The sequence below is a fragment of the Bos taurus genome, chromosome 1 (genome assembly GCF_002263795.3).
Source record: "Bos taurus isolate L1 Dominette 01449 registration number 42190680 breed Hereford chromosome 1, ARS-UCD2.0, whole genome shotgun sequence".
NCBI lineage: Eukaryota > Metazoa > Chordata > Mammalia > Artiodactyla > Bovidae > Bos > Bos taurus.
Genome location: NC_037328.1, coordinates 97,563,948 through 97,585,117, shown reverse-complemented (window position 1 = coordinate 97,585,117; position 21,170 = coordinate 97,563,948). Strand labels below are relative to the sequence as shown.

Genomic DNA, 21,170 nt, shown 5'->3' with positions numbered 1-21,170 from the left:
GCTTTGCTGCTCACCTTGTGGGATCTTAGTTCCCCAGCCACAGATTGAACCTGCAAATTCCCTAAATCCCCCTTTTCTTAAGCAGACTTGAGCCAGTTTCTCTTCCTGTATCCTCAACTTAGTAACCTAAGTTTTGATCCTTAGTGATTGAGTAGATGGTGATGCTGTTAATTATGATAGGGAGATAAGATGGAGGTTTATGGAAGAGAAGACTTTATCTGCTGAATTTGGTGGTGAAACACCTATGTGAAAATGTCTAGCGGTGGTTGGAAATGGTGACTGAAACCCAGTTGAAGTTAAAGCTAGAGATACAGATCTTGCAGCATAAGGCTAATAATTATTGTGACAGAAATAATTTAGGCAACCCTGGGAGATGATATGGAAGAACAAAAGATGAAGACAGAATCATGGGGGAAAATACATTCTTAAGAATGAGCAAAAGACAGAACAGGAGATGGAAATTGATAACAGGAAGAAAACGAGGGTGGTGCAGATTTCATGAAGACAAAAGTGGCTTTGTACTGAGCACATAGTACAGAGAAATCGGATTCCAGTCAAAGACAAAATTGGGTTGGGTAACTGGAGCATGATGATCCTTTGAGAAAGGCAGCTGCAGTGATAATCATGGGTAGAAGCCAGGTGGATACAGTTTGAGTAGATGTAAGGATTTTTCAGACTACTTAGTTTGAAAAGCAGAGTACAGCAAACAATCATTTTATCAAATATCTGAAAAGTATAAACCACTTGATTGCTTCCAAACTTGAAACATTGATAAGTGATGAGCATAATAGAGTCTGCAGCACTGTAACAGAAGTCTGGATTTGCATTGGATCTTAAAGGATGACTGCCAAGAAGGGAATGGAAGAAGTAGTTGCAAATCTACTCATTACAATTCAGATGTGCAGAAGAAGTAGAGTTTTCCTACAGAATTTAACATGTTCGTCCCCTTGAGCTCCCACCCAGTGGGAAGTCTGGAAAAAAGTTAAAAACCTAGTCTGATACAAAGACAATTTATATCTTAAGGGAGTGCTTAAACATTTTAAAACTTGTTGTCTTATCTCTACCCTTTGTCTTCTCTCTAAAATGGTGTCCACCTATGTGGAGGACGAGAGGCTTATATAACCAAGAGGCATGAGGGAAAACACCGTTCGTTCTTTTCCATTTTCTGGACATCCTGCTGGCCTCTGATGCAGTAGGCAGCAGCTTATAAAATATGTGATCAAGTGTTTTCCTAGCCTGCTCAGAGCCCAGTACTTCTTGGCTGACCTGGCTTCACTTTAGTTCTCTTGGATATTAAAAAAGAGAGCCCTGAGACTTCTGCATAAATGCCTCAAACAGTCCTGTTTGGTTGCAGGTTTAGTACATGGCACCCCACTGCAGGCTCCAGATAAGCCTACTTTCTTCACATTAACCTATTTGCTTCCCATTCAGCTACCTTATGAGTCTCCTCTTGGGAGAATATTGGAACTTGTGGGTCCCCTCCATTGCACAGAGGAACAGAGAGTAGCCTGGGAAAGTAAACTGCATCACAAAGGTTTACTTCGATGTGACTGTGTCCTAGCCTGGGAGAATCTCTTTCAGAATCCTATTGACACCCCTACTAACCAGCATATTATGGAATATTTCAAAACAAAAGCTGAATGGATTACTGCTACATTAAACAACATGAATGAATTGCACTAATGTACAAAAGTAGTTGGATACAAAGAGCATATATATGATTCCATTTATTAAAATTCTAAAACATGCAAAACTGTTGTGTTAGACATCATGATGGTGGTTCTATTGGGGAAGATGGTTGGAGGCAGTTCTGACATTTACTCTTATCTGTATCGTGGTTAACACAGATGGGTTAGCTTTCTGATAATTCATTTAACTATTAGATACTTCCATTTAAGAGAAGTATATATTTAAAAAAAAATTAATTTGAAGAATGAGAAAACCAGAACGTTGGTTTATAATCTTCAGTGAGATTAAAGATGACCTGGATTGTAAAAATGCACGTTCCCCAGACTGTTTGGAAATTCTGATTCAGTAGGTCTGACTCTTAAGAATCTATTTTTAACAGTTCCCCCATTTGATTCTCATTCTCCATACTTTAAAAAAAAAATGCTGATTTAGCATCTTCAGTTTAAACTATACTCTGGACAGATGTTTGAGCATAAGAAGTCTGTCATACTATTACACAAGTCTGAGTTTATTGGCTGTTTTAATTGCTAAGAGTAGCACTTCCTCATCAGCTTAATGTTTTCCAAATGTAATGACAATTGTTAAAAATGTTTTTATTTTTTCTTATAGCATGGTTTTCTTACACCTTGAATTCTGTGGCTTTTCAGATTTGATCAAAAAAGTTTTATTTCCTATTGCATTTTTAACAATATAGAAACCTGACTTTCCTCTGACATGCAACTTTTTTTAGATAACAGTTATTTAGTTCTAGCTATATTCAGCATGTAATGTAAAGGTGCCAAAGAATTGATGCATTTGAACTGTGGTGTTGGAGAAGACTCTCAAGAGTCCCTTGGACTGCAAGGAGATCCAACCAGTCCATCCTAAAGGAAATCAGTCCTGAATATTCATTGGAAGGACTGATGCTGAAACTCCAATACTTTGGCCACCTGATGAGAAGAACTGACTTGTTTGTAAAGACCCTGATGCTGGGAACGATTGAAGGTGGGAGGAGAAGGGGACGACAGAGGATGAGATGGTTGGATGGCATCACCGACTCAATGGACATGAGTTTGAGTAAACTCTGGGAGTTGGTGACGGACAGGGAGGCCTGGCGTGCTGTAGTCCATGAGGTCACAAAGAGTCGGACATGACTGAGCGACTGAACTGAACTGAATGTAAAAGAACTTTGTAAAAAACCAAGTCTTTATGTCTTCAAAGAAGAAGCCTTAAAGTGAAAAGAAAATAAAATCTGAAACATGCAGCAAATTGGAAACTAAAGTTTGATTAAGAACTAAACTAAGAGTCAAATCAGTAAGTCAAATCAGTCATAAGTGTCAGGATACATAAAGTCATACTTAGAATTCTGTAGTCTGTACAGTTTTTTTGGTTCCATTGTAAACATTTGGTGACAGAAGATTTTCAATAAGTGTTTTTTGCAAACAGTGGAAAGTCATGTTATTTCTAAAATTCCATGATCAGATTGTAGTATTGTTTTAATATAACATATGAACAATACTTATTTCAAAAAAAGCCCTGAAACCCATTTCACACATTGTTATTATTAACATCAACTAATGAGTGTATTTCTCAAACAACTGCAGATGTTTTTAAGATTTTGTTTTTCAGCACAGACTCAACCTGATAGCAACCATCTGTCCTGGATGATTCAAGTTCATCTCTCTGAAAGCGTGAGAATGGATTTCGTAAGGCATTTAGGTCTTTTCTGGCTCAGTAACTCTAGAACATTAAGTGAAAAATAATGGCTTGTATGATTTACTCAGATGTTCTTCCCATTTCATAACCATTACCACCATCTGTGTCTACCCTTCAACACCCCTGCACGCGCACACACATTTCCCTGGGGAGTAAGGAAATGTGGTATTAGGTGATGAATATAAGGAAAAGCCTGATAAATTTTAAAAGTCATTAATAGGAAATTTTTATCTTAATTCTTTATTAAAGGAATGGAGAATAACAGATTTGGGTTTTTTGTAATGTTAAATTTTTAGAATAAATACAGCTATGATATGAGGAATTCATAATAATAAAGTGAAGGCAATACTTTGACAACTGTAAAACTGAACACCTTTATTTCACCTCATTACTCACAACATTTAGAGACAGATGGTTTTTCCTTTTAGATGCAAAACTTAGAGTAACCTCTTTAAATTGTCCACAGTTGTTTTTTTTTCTCACACTTTGCCTGGCTTTAGCAGTAATAAATCATTCAGGTTAAACAGTTAAGTGGTATATATGAATTAATTAATTTGTGAACATGAGTCTGTAATCAAAGGATTGTAGTGTCTATTGCCACTTTGTAGAAATCTTAATTTGAAAACAGTTGGCCACAAACAAGGGTAATTATTTGCCATCAAATCATTAAAATGTTAGTGGCATCCTCCAAAAGAGAATTCTCTTTAAATATTCACTGGCAGCACTGACATGTTTGGAAAGTATACATTTATATGTATTTATATGTGTGTCTGTTTATATATATTTGCCTGTATTTGTGAAATTGTACCAAAACCCATCTATAAAATACCTTAAATTCTTTTTCAATCTCTAAACCCCTTGATGGTCCCTGGATTCTGCCCCCTGAAACCTTTTTACTTCATGACAACTTTCAGTTAGGATACCTAAAATGACCTTTCCTTCTATACTGCTTTACTGTTTGGGTTTATTTTCTTTATAAAAAGAAATTAGTTCCTTGATTTCCTTCTCCAAGTGTTCAAATTTTGGTCCCTATTTTGTAAAATTTTTTTGAAAAAATTACTCAGTTTTTCACAATGGACAGTTACTTAGAATTTAGTATCTTTTACTTGTCTAACAAAAATAACATTATAATCTTTGAAAGAATTTAATAGACAATAAAATATTAATATCTGAAAAGTAATAAGACATAGATGAAAATTACTTTAAAGTTTGTTTTTCATAGATGTTGACCTACTGGTGCAAGAGAAAAACCTGCATTAGATGACGGGCTGCAAGCTTCTCCATAACCTGGTGTCCAGTAATAATGCCTTTTAAGGCCATTGGAGACTTCTGCAAGGTACACGTGTCCATCTACCACAAACGGCTCCACATCTGTATTGTCTGATTTTAGACGGCCTGTGTGAATTAAATCTGAATATGCCTAGGATTTTTAAGAAAAACTGTATCATTAAGAAAATAGTTTATTCACTTTACAAATTTCAACATTCACATTTAGATATGATAATTTATAGTCTGAAATATTCTGACTAACTGCTGAATTTTAATATTTTTCAGGTATTGTTCACACAATGTGTAAATTACAATCTCATAAAACTTATTTCTGCATTTTAACTTTAAGTATGTTTTGTTGTCTTATGACTCACTGAGGTAACAATTCTACATATATTACCAATTTTGTGGACCAGAGGTTTCAAGTCAAAATTTTCAAGTCCCAAGGTGACTCATAAATAGGGGTGGAGTGCTGTGGTATATGCCCCTGAAGATCCAGTGATAGCTGGGGATCCAGTTTTTAGAAAAATAAACACCCACAGATTTTGGCTTAAAACTTTTGAGTTCATGGACTCCCTGAAGGTAACCAACAGATTTAGGCTTAGAGACCATTCCCTTAGTATTAGATGCTGGTGTAGCTGGCCACATAATTATTTCTTCATTGTAGAATTTTCTTTGTATATCTTGTATGGATCATTGACATCTACATAAACGTGTCATACAAACATGTTAAACTAATTTGTCAGTAAGGGTGTGATTACTGTAGAGAAAAAGAGAAATTAGTAAAAGATTCAAGTCTAACTGCTTTCTGCTATAGCTTGTCATTATTAGTCCAACTCAATTCAGCTTCTAGTGTTACAGAATGTGGATATGGTGTTTTTCTGAAATCAAGCTTTTTTTTTTAAATAGTGTACATGTTATTCATCTTTTTAGTGATAGAATTCTGACTAGCCTTTTGGCAGTTTTTGAGAATTCTGATACTTTATTTTTCTTTCTATTCTTTCTAACTGAAAACTATTCATTATGATGCTTTTTGTGTTTTGAAAGCAGTATTAAGGGTTCTATATATTTACATAAGCAACATACCAAATATTTTGACAACTTGTACTGTATTTTCAAATTTTGTGTCTTGGTTTAATTATTGAGTAGCAGATTAGAGATTGTGCCACATCAAATTTATAATGAATCAACAATTGTGATTTTTTTTTTTTTACAAAGCTAACTTTGGAGTAAAATTAGGACTGTATAATTTATCGTTTTATTTACTTATTTCTTTTCAGCTGCACTGGGTCTTTGTTGCTGTGCACAGGCTTTCCCTGGTTGCAGCAAGCAGGGGCTGCTCTTCACTGCGGTGTGTGTGTTTCTCACTGTGGTGGCTTCTCTTGTGGAGCACAGGCTGTAGGCGCACAGCCTTCAGTAGTTGTGGCACACGGGCTCAGTATTTGTGTTACATGGGCTCCGTTGCTCCATGGCATGTGGGATCTTCCCAGACCAGGAATTGAACCTGTGTCCCCTGCATTGAAAGGTGGATTCTCAACCACTGAACCACCAGAAAAGTCCCTTAGTGATATTTATACTAACATGTAGTATTTGATATCTATCACTGTTTGAACCACAGAACTTTCCAGTAGCTAATTTTTAGAATGTATGTTAAAATTTATCAAAACTGAAGTGTCTCACTATACTTTGTAATCCTGTAATCATCAGTAAATAACACCTGATGTTGTAGGGAAAGCCCCAGGAAAAAACCTCAGTGAAGACAAACTTACCACACATGTAGCTTCATCAAACTTGTTTCCCCAGATGTAGATATGAGAGAGTGTAGGATTTGTTTTCATTGATTGTGAAAGTGCAACAAGTCCTTTTCCCTCTATGTTGTTGCTCACCACAGACAACCTGTGGAGAAACAAAAAGTAACCCTGGAAACAGTTCCACAGAGAGAATGGATGAGCTACCAACAGCATTTATTACACACATCTTATTGTGTTGTCTTAGCATTCAATGTATTCAATGTAGTAGTTAAAATACTGATCTTATAATTCCTGAAATCCAAGAAACTTTTCTAATTGGATTCTTCATGTACCTAAGTAGAGCTACCTACATTTTGGAAATAAACAGACTATTGTTCTAATTATTATTTAGTAAAGGTTTGGAGTGGATTACAGACATTTTTCAGGATAAAGTCACCTGAGTAATATTTTCTTCTTGATTCATTCTTATTTTAAAGTCAATGTCATATTGAGTGATTATAACTTTTCTGTTAGAATTCGGGATAAATAATATAAGTGATAAGAATTTTCTCATTAACCTTAAGCATTCATAACTGGTATCCATCTAATTTTAAAAAGACATTCCTTTAAAAAGAAAATAGAAGATACTGAAATGTTTTCTGTAACTTAATATGTCAGTTTAGAAACTGAGTTTTCATATTTCACCATGAATCGTAAGTGGTAAGAGGTTTAAGGTTAGAGTTCTAAACAGCTTTTTTTCTGTTATTTTGATTAAATGTAAAACCATACTAACGCTTTAAGAGTCCTGTTGTGTGAAGCAAGAGCGTCACTGAGATAGTTTGCTCCTGCATTTTCCATTCTGTTAAAAGAAAGATCTATTACTTCCAGGGTAGTATTGCTTTTCAGAACATCGGCCAAACACTTCATTCCATCCTGAGTTATTTTATTGCTGGGAAAGGAAAAATATGTAGTTATATATTAAAATATGAAGTGCCCTTTTATTCATTGAGATCGCAGGCTTAGAAACTTTTAAGCAGTACTTTCTATTTTAGTTAAGATTTATTTTAATCACTCAGTTTCTAAAAATGTTAATGAAAATTTGCCATAAAATGTTGCTTCTGTTCTGGTTTACGTATTTAAATTGCTCACTCCAGTTATTAGGAGATATTAAATCGGTTTAAACTGAATAATAAGTGAAGCTCAAGATAAAAAGATAAAAATGGTTTTATTTCCTAATTTTTGGATTTAGTGTCTAACACAGAATCATACCTACTATGAATCGTTACATAGATTATCCAGATTATCACTTACCAGCTTACATCAAGGTATTGTAGGCTCCTATTCAGATGCAGTGCATCACATAACTGTTTCATACCACAATTTTTTATATCATGTTTACACATGTGTAATTCAACAAGGCACTGATTTTCTTTCAACATGTGGCCTAAGTGAACTGTAGACTCTTCCTAAAAATAGATAAGTCTTTTTTTCTAAAATATAATTTTAAAGCAGTACATGTTTATTTCAAACATGGTCAGTTATTTAAATTAGCTTTTTAAGAAGATTTTATCAGTTAAGACTGTTAGTCTACAATTTGCTATTTGTTTAGCATGGCTTTTAAAAAGAAATCATTTTGTCACAAATGATACCTTTACCATCTTAGAAATAGGCAGTGGGCACTTGTAAAGTACAATGACTAAGTGATGTAAAAGAGGTTAGTTAAAAAGTCTGAGCACCAAAGAATTGATGGTTTTTAATTGTGGTGCTAGAGAAGATTCTTGAGCGTCCTTTGGACTGCAAGGAGATCAAATCAGTCAATCCTACAGGAAATCAGCCCTGACTATTCATTGGAAGGGCTGATGCTAAAGCTCCAGTACTTTGGCCCCCTGGTGTAAAGAGCTTGACTCACTGGAAAAGACCCTGATGCTGGGAAAGATTGAAGGCAAAAGGAGAAGGGGGCAACAGAGGATAAGATGGCTGGGATAGCATCACTGACGCAATGGGCGTGAGTTTGAGCAAACTCTAGGAGATAATGAAGGAGAGGGAAGCTGGCGTGCTGCAGTCCATGGGATTGGCAAAGAGTCAGACACGACTTAGCAACTGAACAGCAACAACAGAAATAATTATTTAAAAAATATCATTCATCCCAGAAGGGAAGAAAAACACAATAATTGGTACCGTGGTTGAGCATGAGGGAATTCCCTGGCGGTCCAGTGGATAGGACTTTCTTTCACTACTGGGCCCAGATTCAGTTCCTGGTTGGGGAACGGAGACCCCTCAAGCTACAGAATGCAGCTTATCTATAGGATGAAGTCCAGATCTCCCAGACTGCTATTCTTAGGCAGTATGCCATTATTACTTATGATTTCAAAGATGCAGTGGTTCATCACATCAGTAAAACAAGTGACAAAACAGTTCACACTGGGCTCTTACAATTCTCTAGCCCTTAAACTTTAATCATTTATGTGTTCATCTTAAGCACTCTGCCCCTCACAGGTTTACCCACTGAGAATGAGTTTATAAGAACAAAAGACAACATATTTGCTTAAATAAGCAACATCTAAAACCATATTTATAAAACTCTTACCCAGAATTTAAAAGTTTCCATTCAAGTTTTCATTTGTAAATGGTAGTTTACAATTCTAAAAATACAGTGCATTCATGAACCTTGACATAACCCTCAGTACCTTCGTTTTATTCACATACAGCATTATTAACTGCTCACTTAGCATACATACCTGTTCACCATACAGTATGGGTCGGTTTAGGTTTAATCCCTTAATTGTTTGGTTTTGAGTTAGGACTGTAGCAAATGCTATCACACTTGGCATTCCCTAAAAACAGATAAATTCATTAAGGAAGCTGACAAAGTATATAAAGTAACCTCCTTAATATTTTAGGATCAGTAAAACTGGGCTCTGATAAATCAAAACTGTGCTCTTAAAGGTTTAATTTCCTAGTCCTTGAATGTAGGTTGATAAAATTCAGAAAAAAATCCATCTTTAACATGCACGGGGAGTTTCTTAAGGTTTCCTCGGATGTTTACCTCTAGATTTGCTCCTAAATCTTCAAGATTCCATATGATGCAGGCGTCAGACATGTGGACACACAAGTGGATCCCAGCTAGGGCTCTATGCTACTTACATATCCTTAATGCAAACCTCGTTTTATATTCATACTAACACACTTTAAATGTGTGATTATGGCAGCAAACCGTTACTAATCACATTTTTCACAACTCCATTTGGCCCCCTCTGCTTTTGGAAGGGCCTGATCCTCTCGCATCTCTGTGATGGATACATACCTAGTTGTTACACCAGAAAACCTCTTCCCACTCCACCAGTCCTCTTAGCTTCCTATCAGTTGATTGCCAGATCTTAGAAGCAGATCTTACAGATTCTGCTTCCAAAAGACGTCTCTAATTAGTCCATCTCTGTAGCTACCACCTCACCCAGGTTCTCATCACCCACCTGAACTAGTGCAGAAACTTCCTAAAACTGTTTCACTTCTGTAAATGGGAAACCATAAACCCTTGAAATAAATAGAAAGCATTTGTAAAAATAAATACATGAGTATTAAAATTACTTCAGTCTCTGTCAGTCATGCTACACTTGGGGAAGCACTCTCTTAGCACCACACCACACTTGGGGAAGCACTTTCTTAGGGTCTGCATGTTCTGGATCCCTGGCCTGGAATATTCTGCCATATCTCTCCTGAATGCAGCTCTTTCTCATCCTTCACAGATGAGGCAGCTTTCTTCATCCTAGAATTACTTCCTCAGGTCTTAGGGATAACCATCCTATCACTCAGATGACCTACTACCATTATCAGAGTACTTTGCCATCTTTGTAGCACTTTGCTCTAATTTACTGATATTTTCTCAACTAAAATATAACCTTTATAAAGGCAGAGACTATATCTGATGCACTCCTGTATCCTTAGAGTCTAGGATTGTGACTATTACGTGCAGAAAATACACAGTTGACCCTAAAGGGTCAGGGGTCAGTTGTATACCTTGGTATCCATGGATTCAAAGAACCTTGACTCCTGTAGCAATTGTAGTATTTACTATTGTAAAAAGTCTGCATTTACCTGGACCCAGCAGTTCAAACCCATGTTGTCGAGTCAACTGTATATTGAATTAATGCTTTCCCCATTCCTTACTTACTGTATCTACCCACTTAAACTTTAGAGCCTCCTTGGCCCATCTTACTGACATCCTGTCCCAGTGATTTTGCATTAACCTTTTAACTAGGTTCCTAACAGTAGGCCTGAAGGTTTGAAGGCATGTTTGAAAAAATGAAGCCCGGACTTTGAAGACATATCAGGTCAGATGAGGGCTCTTAGAATTGTGTTAGGTTTTATGCTATAAGTACTCACTGAAAAATGTTTCCACAAATAAAAAATTTACATTATACAAATGAAGTATTTGTTTAATTAAAAGGAACATAAGATTCTTCTTTAGAAAATCCCATGCAAGTTAAGAAGGGTAATAGATGGAAATTTAGGAAGATTTTTATTACACTGGATATTCTTCCATAAAATTATTATAATCTGATTTTTACTTAAAGATTTTTTTTTCTCTGATACTAGATCTTAGAGATGAGCTTAAATCATTCATAAGACTGTCATGTAGCTGGTCTCTTGACACTTCTCTGTGCTAGTTTCCAGGGAGAATGATCAAATACGTGAGTGACTCTCATAACCAGTTTAACTCACCAGATCACAGTCACCCAGATCTAATTTCTCTAAGGATGAATTAATTTGTAGCATTGCAGCAAAAAACATTCCACCCTTATTTTCAATCTTGTTTCCAGTCATTCTTAGGTGTTTCAGAGTTCTATTCTTCTGAAAAGGAAGAGAGGCAAAACTGGATTAAAATTTTAACCCACAGAATTCTCTTCAGATTACGGGAGTTAGGAGACTGTATTACTATTTGCAGACTCGGTCAGTTTTTCATGGAGATTGAACAGAATATATTCCATAAAGGTAATATTCAATTTCCCATAATAGGTAAAAATATAAAGTGTACAATTTGGGGATTCCCTGGTGGTCCAGCAATTAGGACTCTGCACACTCACTGCTGAGGGGTTCAGGTTCAATCCCTGGCCGGGGAACTAAGATCCTATAAGCCACATGGTGCAGCCAGAAAGTACAACTCACTAGATTTCACTACATTCACAGTGTTGTGCAGCCATCACCTCTAATTTCAAAACATTCTCTACCCTTAAGGGAGACCCTATACCCGTTAAACACTCACTTCACATTTCCCTGTATTACTTTGAAAATGACACAATTTCTCAGACATTTGCAAAGTTTAATTCCTTCTCGTAATTCATTCTTTCGATAAATCGTTCACAAAATTACAGACATTTCATTGTCCTAATGAATAAATATTTGAGCCATAAGTGTACATGCTGCTGCTGCTAAGTCCCTTCAGTCGTGTCTGACTCTGTGTGATCCCATAGACGGCAGCCCACCAGGCTCCCCCGTCCCTGGGATTAATTACCTTTAAAATTAAGTCAAACTCCGCCCTGCCCCCACCCCACCCCAAGAGTGGGAAGAAGGAAAGGATGTCCACTCTCACCACTTCTATTTTACATTGTACTGGATGGGGCTAGATAAGGCAAGAAAAAAAGGCATACAGGTTGGAAAAGAAGCAAAACTTCTTGCATATGACAATCTTACGTGTAGAAAATTCTAAGGAATCCACCAAAACAAAAAAAGACCTGTTAGAAGTAATATATGAAGAAACACATCCCATGTTTCTGAATCAGAAGACTATTCAGTTCAGTTCAGTTCAGTTCAGTCACTCAGTCGTGTCCGACTCTTTGCGACCCCATGAATTGCAGCACGCCAGGCCTCCCTGTCCATCACCATCTCCCGGAGTTCACTCAAACTCACATCCATCGAGTCAGTGATGCCATCCAGCCATCTCATCCTCTGTCGTCCCTTTCTCCTCCTGCCCCTAATCCCTCCCAGCATCAAGTCTTTTCCAATGAGTCAACTCTTCGCACGAGGTGGCCAAAGTATTGGAGTTTCAGCTTTAGCATCAGTCCTTCCAAAGAACACCCAGGACTGATCTCCTTTAGAATGGACTAGTTGGATCTCCTTGCAGTTAAAACAGCTCTGTTCCTTAAGTTGATCTAAAGATTTAAAGCAATCCCTCTCAAAATCCCAGCTTGTTTGTTTGCTTTGCAGAAATTGATAAACTGATTTCAAAATTCATGTGAAAATGCAGGGGACCCAGAAGAACCAACACAACGTTGAAAAAAACAAAGACCCACACTTCTTCAAAACTTAACTACAGGACTACAGTAGCCAAGATAGTGTGGGACTGGCCTAAGAACAGATATATAAATTAATAGAGAGTACAGAAATAAACTCACGTTTATAATCAACTGACTCTTGACAAGGATGTCAAAATTAGTGGGAAAAGAACAGTTTTAACACAAGGAGGTGTTGGGTCAACTAGATAGCCACATGAAAAAGAATGAAATTACTCCTATGTCACTTCATATACAAAAATTAAAATGTATCAAATAACTGAATGAGTCAAAAACTTAGAAGAAAATGTAAGTGTAAATCTTCATGACTGTAGGTCAGATATGACTTTAGATATAACACCAAAAGCATAAACAACAAGAAAAACAAAATGCATTTTATTGAACTTCTAAAATTGTGTGCTTCTAAAGGTACTACTGCTACTGCTAAGTCACTTCAGTCGTGTCTGACTCTGTGCGACCCCATAAACGGCCACCCACCAGGCTCCCCCGTCCCTGGGATTCTCTAGGCAAGAACACTGGAGTGGGTTGCCATTTCCTTCTCCAGTGCATGAAACTGAAAAGTGAAAGTGAAGTCACTCAGTTGTGTCCAACTCTTCTCGACCCCATGGACTGCAGCCCACCAGGCTCCTCCGTCCATGGGGTTTTCCAGGCAAGAGTACTGGAGTGGGGTGCCATTGCCTTCTCATACCCACTAGGATAGCTCAAATCAAAAAGTACCAAGTATTGGTGAGGATATAGAGAAATCCGAATACCCATACATTGTTGGTGGAACATAAAAAGGGGCAACCACTTTGAAAAACAGTTTGGCAGTCATTCAAGATGTTAAACAGTTTCCAAATGATCCATCAATTCCACTCCAAGGTATATACCCTAGAAAACTGACAAGTACACAGAAAAATGTGTGCAAATATTCATAGTAGCATTATTCATTATAGACAAAAAGTGGAAACCCAAATACCCATTAACTAATGGATGAATGAAATGTGCAATGGAATATTACTTGGCAATAAAAAGGAATGAAGTATGTTACAACATGGATGACACTTGAAAGCATTAAGCCAGTCAATAAAGGCCACATGTTATATGGTGATTCTATTTATATGAAATGGTCAGAATAGACAGGTAGAAAGTAGATATGACTGCAGGGTGCTGGAGAGAGAGGGAGAGAAGCATAGAGGGGGATTTCTAACAGGGTCTGTCTTCTGTGGGGAGGAGGTGTTCTAACAACAGTGATAGTGGTGATGGTTGCAAAACTGAAGATAGCTGATCATTGAACAACACAGGGGTTAGGAGCAGTGACCCTCTGTGCTGTTGAAAATGAGTTTAACTTCACAGTTAGCCCTCCATATCCAAGTCCTACACTCTCAGGTTCGACTGACCATTGTACTGCAGCATGTATTTAGTGAAAGAAACCCATATATGAGTGGACCCATGCAGTTCAAACCTGTGCTGTTCAAGGTGTCCATTGTATACTAAAAAAGCCACTGAACTGAACACTTCCAAAGGATAAATTCTGTATGTGAATGATGTCTTAATAAAACTTGATTTTTTTTATTGAAGTATAGTTGATTTACAATGTGTTAATTCCTGCTGTTCAGCAAACTGTTATATATACATTTTTTTAATATTTTCCATTATGGTTTATCCATAAAACTGTATTAAAAGTGAGTTCAAAAGTACTCATGTGGTGTCTAAATGAAGTGCAACAAAAAATATACATTTGCACAATATTAAAATAAGTTGACATTAACATTTGTTTCTGTTGGTTTCAAGCTAAAATTAAAGAAATGGAAATCCCCAAATTGTTAGTTTGAGGTATATGAATGCTTACGTGTAGGGCTTTAGCAATCAGTTCTCCACCTTCAGGCCCAATGTCATTAAACATAAGATTTAAGTAAATGAGATTCTGTTGTTTCTAAAATAAGAGAAAAGAAGTTATTATACATGTATTACTAGAAATCAATCAAGAATATATGAGCTGCTTTTTAAGTAAAAGTGTTTACCAGCAAAGAAAATCTTTATAACCAGGAAATTTCAAGGTCCAGCAAAACAAAGGACGATTAAGGGGAAAAAACCAACATTCTCATTTAAACAAATATAATTACAGGATAAAGTGAAAGCCTATTCATTTTTTTTGTTTTTTTTTAAATTGGAGGATAGTTGCTTTACACTGTTGTGTTAGTTTCTGCTGTACAACAATGTGAGTCAGCCACTAAGCATACACTCATCCCTCTTGAGCCTCCCTCCCACTATATTCATTTTTCATCAATGATTCAAAGTATGGATGTGCTTTATGTACTGAACCATAGTGTGTCACTTTGCAAAAGATAACTCAAGACGCCCTAGGTATGAGCTCTACTGAGACCATATACACAAATGTGTTTTTACTGTATTTCAAGTGTTCTAGCACAGTCAAGACCCTTGATATTTTGCAAAACTATGTTTTGTGTATATGTCTCTAGACTAGGTGATTTCACCATAAACAGATCTGAGGACATGTTGGTGGCTATGATTTTTGCAGCATTTTGATTTGTGGTTGAAAATAACTTGGTTAGTTGTTTGTTTTTTAATCTTCACTCCATCCTTATATTCTGTGCTATTTCATGGGTATGAGAATTTTAAGATCTTTTTTGGCTCAGTAGAGACACTTGCAGCACATGAGAATGGGACAAATAGCTAGGAAATTAAAAAGCCAATTTAAGGGAAGAATAAAAAATGATATATGCTGCTTTAAACATTTTAACTGAAAATACAGACACACACATGTATATGCCAATCTTCTGAGGTTGAAACAAAGCCTTTTCTTTGAGGACACCTGTTCTTATTGGTGGACCACACTACCTTTCTTAAATAAAATGCAGCCATAAAGCAGCATTTCAGTTTGGGTGTCTCCAAAGTGAAGTCTACAATAAAGGGTTAGTTAGCAGGCTAGGGCTGCTGAAACCCTGCACATTCCAAAGAAAAGGCTGGTTCTTAACTCGGTCCTGGAAGGAAAAAAAAGGAACAAAGAACATTTTGCAGTAAGATACCTGGAGCAGTTTTGCAGCATAGTATGCGCCAACATCACTCAGGAGGTTGTATCTAACATCCAGACCTGAAGAATACAGATGAGTAGAAGCTGATATTCCTCCTAATGAATACTTAATCAGGAGAATGAGAACAGGAAGGAATGATGCTTAAGGAAACATACCATTAATATATGAATTATTCTTTAAAACTCTGCAAAGGATCCAGAAATCTTCACCTGTTACTCTTTCTCCTGATACTGAGCGACTGTTACCAGCAATATTTAATGTGATTCCTACCGATCTGTTAAAATATTAAAAGGAAATCCAGTAAAGAAATAAAAATATTTTCCCTTCATGTTTAGTGACATCACTGGATAGTATTTACTGGAACCAAGTACCACAATACAGATTTTTATCAAGTGTAACTTAAAACTACTGAATATATACTACAGCTTTTGAAAAGGACTTTATGCATAATTTAATTTCTCAACCACAGAAAAAACAAAGTATTCCCACTTGACAGGTAATGACATTGACAAATGTCATTCAGTGATTTGCATAAATAAACCCAGCTCACAGGAGTTAATGACCAATCTGGAACTCAGACTTGGAGAATGCTAGTCTAGTGCAAGACCTGTGTCAGTCATCTATGCTGAATCAAAAAAGCATGTCCATTTCATCCAGCATTTGCACATGGCTTTCAAATCACTCAGTATTCCAAGAGTTTTCACACAGGTGAGTATCAGTGACTGTTCCTGATGTAATCAAGTATATGTCTTCCTTACCCTTTTTCAATTTCTTTATCCACTTCTTGGAGTATTTGCAATATAAAAGGTTTAATTTCCTGGGACTTTTCCATACATAGGTCATAATAATATTCCTGGAGACCACCAATAGATGCTGAAACTTTTGAAAAATAAATGCAATACTTTTCATCACATATAAATTATCCCAGGAGCTTCCTCCCACCAAAATTAGATTTCTTTCAAAGATACAAATATGTGTGGAGAGTCAGGGGTGAGGAGAAGAAAAGGAAGAATAGAGAAAGTAAAATAAGGAATGGGAGAGAAGAAAAATACTGTTTGGAGAACTAGGGCCATAGAGGTACCCACTGAGGATGGGCAGACACTTAACTTGGAAGTGACACAAAAGGAGAACTAACTTCCGTTAAGTAATAGGCCTGGCAGCTGAGGAAAATGATGTCCAGAAAAATTAAGTATTTTGCCTGAAATCATACAGCAGAGTATTGAATCAAACGACTCCAAAGCCTCTTTCCATTCTTCCATAATGGATTAGGGTAACTCATGTTTGCTTATAATGGCTTCAGATAAAGACAGTTTAATCATAGAGTCTAAACTCAAAAGGGATCTGAAAAATCAAGTCCAACAGGCTTCTTGAAGACCTTCTATACCCTGTAAGTTTATAGCATCTTTGAATACAGCTCTGTCTGTTCTTCCTAGAAGAACAGGTCTCTCCAAGTTGAGACCTCACTCATAGAAGTGCTTTACCTACCATTGTCTTCTATTTCCTCTTTCTAAAGGTGATTTTCCCTGTCAGTCGCTAATAGGGAAGACAAACAAAACAGGAGTTGAAGTCTTCTTCCTCTGTTATACCTGCAGCTTTCCTTGATGCATCATCTTATTATTTTCTATACTACTTTTTAAAAAAACTTTTATTGGAATATAGTTGATCGACAGTGTTGTGTTGGTTTTAGGTGTACAGAAAAGTGAATCAGTTGTACATAAACTGTGTGTTGTGTAGTGTGTTAGTTGCTCAGTCCTGTCCGATTCTGCAAAGGATGGACTCCCCATGGACTGTAGCCCACCAGGCTCCTCTATCATGGGATTTCCCAGGCAAGAATACTGGAGTAGATTGCCATTCCCTTCTCCAGGGGATCTTCGAGACCCAGGGATCAAACCTGAGTCTCCTGCATTGCAGGTAGATTCTTTACTATCAGAGCCACCAGGGAAGCCCACATACACATACATATATCCACTCTTTTTAGGTTCTTATCCTTCAGTCCCTGGTTCATTTCTGGCTCAAAGGAGGTACTGGTTGCTTTGGGCTTCCCTTGTGGCTCAGCTGGTAAAGAATTCGCCTGCAATGTGGGAGACCTGGGTTTGATCCCTGGGTTGGGAAGATCCCCTAGAGAATGAAAAGCTACCCACTCCAGTATTTTGGCCTGGAGAATTCCATGGTCTGCATAGTCCACGGGCTCGCAGAGTCGGACACGACTGAGCAACTTTGACTTCGCTTCACCCATATAATTTACAGTGTATCAAGTAGAGTCACAGTAGGTCCTCATCTATTTTATATATAGAAGTGTGTATATATCAGTCCCAATCTCCCAGTATATCCCTTCTCCCCTCCCCTTTGTTATTATTTTAAAAGCATCTTTCTCCAGGACCAGGCTTTCTAGTGTAGAAGGTATGCTAACACTTTTCTTACAAGCACAAACTGCTCCCTGTCTCTTTTCTGTCTTAGCTTTTGTGTTTGTGTCTCTCTAAGAGAGCTCAGTGATCTCACTACTCAACCACCCTGAGATCTTGAGGATCCAGCTTCTCTAAGTCTCTTCATCTCAAAAATGTTCCTTCATGAGTGGATTTCTGCACTATATGAACTAAAGAGTTTGCTAAACAAATGTACAAAACAAGATTCAAGAGAAAGAGCATTATGTTAAAAGTGAAAGCAAATAATCTTTTCTTACAGTTTTTTTTTTAAATAAACTTAAAAAAAATAAATTTAGGGGAATTCCCTAGTAGTCCAGTAGTTAGAACTCTGTGCTCTCACTGCCAGGAGTCCTGGTTCAATGCCTGGTTAGGGAACTAAGATCCTGCAGCTGCATGGTGTGGCCTAAATAAATAAATTTAACCTACATTTATTTCAAATAACTTGGAAATTTCAATATCAAAAAGAAAAAAAAGAGACATTGATCAGCAATCTCACTCCCAAAGAACCACTGCAATTGAGGTCTGGGAGTGTTCCCTATTATTTTTCTATATCCTTTTCCTCTTCAGTTAACATTATGAGCATCTTTCCCATTTCATTAGATACCCTCTGAAAATTTTTAACAGCATAATTGTACTTAGGAAATCTTTCACTTACTAAGCATAAAATAATAAGGACCTACTGTATAGCACAGGGAAATATATTCAGTCTTGTAGTAACCTATAATGGAAAAGAATCTGCAAAAGAACATACATATATATTCTGTATGACTAAATCACTGTGCTGTATACCTGAAACTAACACTATTGTAAATCAACTATACTCCAACTTAAAAACAATTTTTAAAGAAATCTTTCACTTATTTTAGGACATGTATTTATATATTTCATGAAATACTTTACATATACATGAAATACTTTATTTCATGTATTAAATAATACTTTTAGCACAGTATTTCCCAAACTGTGTTCTGTGGAATACTAATCTACTGCATGATCAAAGATATTCTAAATAGAATGGGGTTTATTGTAAAATAAATTTGAGAAATGATGAGTTAAACAATGCTAAACAGATTCCTATCTACAGTAATTCTCGGGACATTTAAAACTCTCAGGTACACAAGGACTCCTCAAGTTGTTGAGCCCGGAGGGGAAGGAGGATAAAAATGCTCCTAGTCGGAGAAGGCAATGGCACCCCACTCCAGTACTCTTGCTTGGAAAATCCCATGGACGGAGGAGCCTGTTAGGCTGCAATCCATGGGGTGGCTAAGAGTCGGACACGACTGAGCGACTTCACTTTCACTTTTCACTTTCATGCACTGGAGAAGGAAATGGCAGCCCACTCCTGTGTTCTTGCCTGGAGAATCCCAGGGACGGGGGAGCCTGGTGGACTGCTGTCTATGGGGTCGCACAGAGTCGGACACGACTGAAGTGACTTAGCATAGCATAACATAGACTTAGGACTTAGGAGACTGTGGTTCACATGGAATACAATTCAAAAAACGCTCCTTTAGCATCCTCAACAGAAAATAAAACAAGTAGACCTCAAATGAATTTACTTGTTGGAACTGGGCTCCCACTGGGTTTCTTCCCTCTCCTCTGGCTCCTAACCTTCCTTGGTATTAAAAATGTTAAAATCTCAGAAATGGAGACCCAATTGAAACAGAGGTAATTATCTGGTGTTTGTTAAAAATGTAATCCAGGAGACACAGATCCAAGAAGCACTTGAACTGTGTTCCAACAGACTACAAAATGGTGGCGATTTACAAAGGCAAAAAACCCAGGAAGTTACATAAATGGTTCATCAAGAATTGGGATTGGGGTTTGAGCTGGCAAGAAATGAGGTTGCTTGTTAAGCAAGGAATGACTGGGAGTTTTAAATGATTACAAAGTTGCAATGGTGGGAAGAAATTTGAAACTAAGGGTGTAGCTAGCAGCTCCTATTTGGAGAATAGCTAGTAGTGTCCTTGAGTCTGACACTGTGCTGTATAGACCCAATGGACTGTAGCCCAACAGGCTCCTCTGTCTATGGGATTTTCCAGGCAAGAATACTGGAGTGGGTTGCCATTCCCTTCTCCAGGGGATCTTCCCTACCCAGGGATTGAACCCATGTCACCCACATTGCAGGTGGATTCTTTGTCGTCTCAGCCACCAGGGAAGCCCAAGAAAACTGGAGTGGGTAGCCTATTCTTTCTCTAGGGGACCTTCCCGACCCAGGAATCGAACTGGGGTCTCCTGCATTGCAAGCAGATTCTTTACCAGCTGAGCTACGAGGGAAGCCAATTCAAGTTCTCAGTGATGAAAGGAATACATCTGAAATCATATCCACAACAGCCACCCGGCTCCATTTTTTATGCCTGAACTACAGTTACTCCATTTTGATTTTTAAATAATTTTAAATATGTCATCAAAGAGAAGAGAGGGTTGCCTTGAGAATTTCTCAGGTTCATTGCCTGCCCTCAGCTGGCAGAACCATATCCAGGACATGCAAACAGATGTAGACCTACAAGTCATGTTTATGTGAAGGCATGAAGGAATCTTATATTACAGGCTAAACAAAGCCAAAGAATATGTATATTTAACTATCTGGACATGGATTCAAAGTATTTTTGAGCATCAGCTATATTTTTCTGCTACTCTTTTATTTAAAATTCACCCAAGTATTGTATGTCAGGATTCTATGGCACCAACAGTTTATTTCCTATACTGTATTCATATTAGGAGAAAATAATAAACTGGTTTTCAAATGGTAAAAAAACCTAGGAATAACAATTCTACAAGAAAATGTCAAGAATTTAACCTAGATTCATTTTTAATCCACATCTGACTCGAATTCCAAATAATTTTTACCTAATATCCCGTTTAAAAATTACTAGATAAGGACTTATTTTGGAGGTGGTTATCCTCTTCTATGGTGGCTCAGAGGGTAAAGCCTCTTCCTGCAATGCAGGAGACCTAGGTTCGATCCCTGAGTCGGGAAGATCCCCTGGAGCAGGAAAAGACAACCCACTCTGGCACTCTTGCCTAGAAAATCCCATGGATGGA

At 37.3% G+C, this 21,170-nt stretch overlaps 1 protein-coding gene across 2 annotated transcripts in view; it reads right to left on the bottom strand.

Moving 5' to 3' along the window:
- Window positions 1-3,739: 3,739 nt before the first annotated feature.
- LRRC34 (leucine rich repeat containing 34) overlaps window positions 3,740-21,170 on the bottom strand; it is an 18,447-nt gene continuing 1,016 nt past the window's right edge. Inside the window, exons 2-11 of one of the 2 annotated variants that reach the window (XM_015472638.3) lie at window positions 16,464-16,584; window positions 15,861-15,979; window positions 15,700-15,764; window positions 14,502-14,585; window positions 11,103-11,231; window positions 9,122-9,217; window positions 7,695-7,849; window positions 7,177-7,332; window positions 6,423-6,549; window positions 3,740-4,804 (exon numbers count right to left, since the gene is read on the bottom strand). In XM_015472638.3, the coding sequence (XP_015328124.1) occupies window positions 4,601-4,804; window positions 6,423-6,549; window positions 7,177-7,332; window positions 7,695-7,849; window positions 9,122-9,217; window positions 11,103-11,231; window positions 14,502-14,585; window positions 15,700-15,764; window positions 15,861-15,979; window positions 16,464-16,584 (1,256 nt within the window). In that variant the 3' untranslated portion in view covers window positions 3,740-4,600. The remainder of the gene's footprint in view (window positions 4,805-6,422; window positions 6,550-7,176; window positions 7,333-7,694; window positions 7,850-9,121; window positions 9,218-11,102; window positions 11,232-14,501; window positions 14,586-15,699; window positions 15,765-15,860; window positions 15,980-16,463; window positions 16,585-21,170) is intronic. The other variant, XM_015472640.3, reaches the window with a different exon arrangement.